Source organism: Citrus clementina, unplaced genomic scaffold (assembly GCF_000493195.1).
Source record: "Citrus clementina cultivar Clemenules unplaced genomic scaffold, Citrus_clementina_v1.0 scaffold_1794, whole genome shotgun sequence".
Taxonomy (NCBI): Eukaryota; Viridiplantae; Streptophyta; class Magnoliopsida; order Sapindales; family Rutaceae; genus Citrus; species Citrus x clementina.
Genome location: NW_006262814.1, coordinates 2487 through 3605, shown reverse-complemented (window position 1 = coordinate 3605; position 1119 = coordinate 2487). Strand labels below are relative to the sequence as shown.

General features: G+C 38.0%; 1 protein-coding gene across 1 annotated transcript; it reads right to left on the bottom strand.

The window, feature by feature from the left end:
- Positions 1-53: 53 nt before the first annotated feature.
- On the bottom strand, positions 54-754 carry LOC112101468 (glycine-rich protein HC1-like; the record flags this gene model as incomplete). The annotated part of the gene is made up of 1 exon (XM_024192145.1): positions 54-754. A coding segment is annotated over exon 1 (701 nt), but the record flags the coding sequence as incomplete, so codon positions are not given.
- Between the last annotated feature and the right edge of the window lie 365 nt (positions 755-1119).

Genomic DNA, 1119 nt, shown 5'->3' with positions numbered 1-1119 from the left:
CGTTTGGTTGATAGCCTTGAACTGGAAAGCTTGGAGCAAAATTTCTGTTAAACCTGTCTCTACACTCAGCAGCAGTATGGTTAAACCTAAAACAAATCTGACACATAACACCTCCCTGGGCAAAGTTCTTTCTATTACCCCCAAAACCACCTCTGCCAAAACCACCAACATTAGCATTTCCATTGTTAAAGTTACCAGCAAAACCTCCATTATTAAAATTTCCACCAGTGTTAAAACCACCAGCAAAGCCTTTGCCAGCATTAAAATTCTGATTCCAGTTACCATTCCAGTTACCTCTTCCTTGACCTTGATATCCACCTTGATATCCACCTCTACCTCCAGAATTCTGATTCCAGTTACCTCCACCATTTTTGTTCCAGTTATTCTGATTATTACCATTCCCTTTCTTTTGAAAATTCCCAGTTTGAGCTACATTAGCCATAAAGTTGTTTTTAACTTCTTTACTGTCAATATTCTTACTGTTATCAAGCCTAGCCTCATGTGTCAATAGCATAGCATAGGCTTCACTCAGATCCATGGTCAACATATTTACTTCAATGTAAACAACTACAGGATAATACGAATGATCTAATCCAGTGATAAGATGAGTGATTAGATCAATGTTGTTAAGAGGACTTCCAGCTAAAGCAAGACCATCAGAGATAGTTCTAAGTTTTGTGAAATATTCAGTCATAGACACATATCCTTTCCTTAGATTACTAAGAAGCATTTTAAGATGAACTTTCTTAGCCATTGATTCTTATCCGAACTGTTTTTCAAGTTTCCTCCATAGCTCAAGAGAAGTTTGAGAGCTTACCACGAGACTGAGAATCTCAAGACTCATTGAGGACACGATCCAGCTGAGTAGAAGCTGATCCTGACGTTTCCATGCAACATAATCTGGATTTTCACAACCTACTTCACTTGCTTCACCAGATCTAGATCTATTAGGAAGAAATTGATCTGGACAGAGCTTAGATTCATCAATGTAATTCTCAAGACCATTTCCACGAATTGAAGAGAGAACTTGTTGTTTCCAGATTGTATAATTTGTGCGATCAAGTTTGATTGGTGTGGTAAAGGTAAAGGAAGTTCCAGAAAGGATATGAGCTGAAGGAT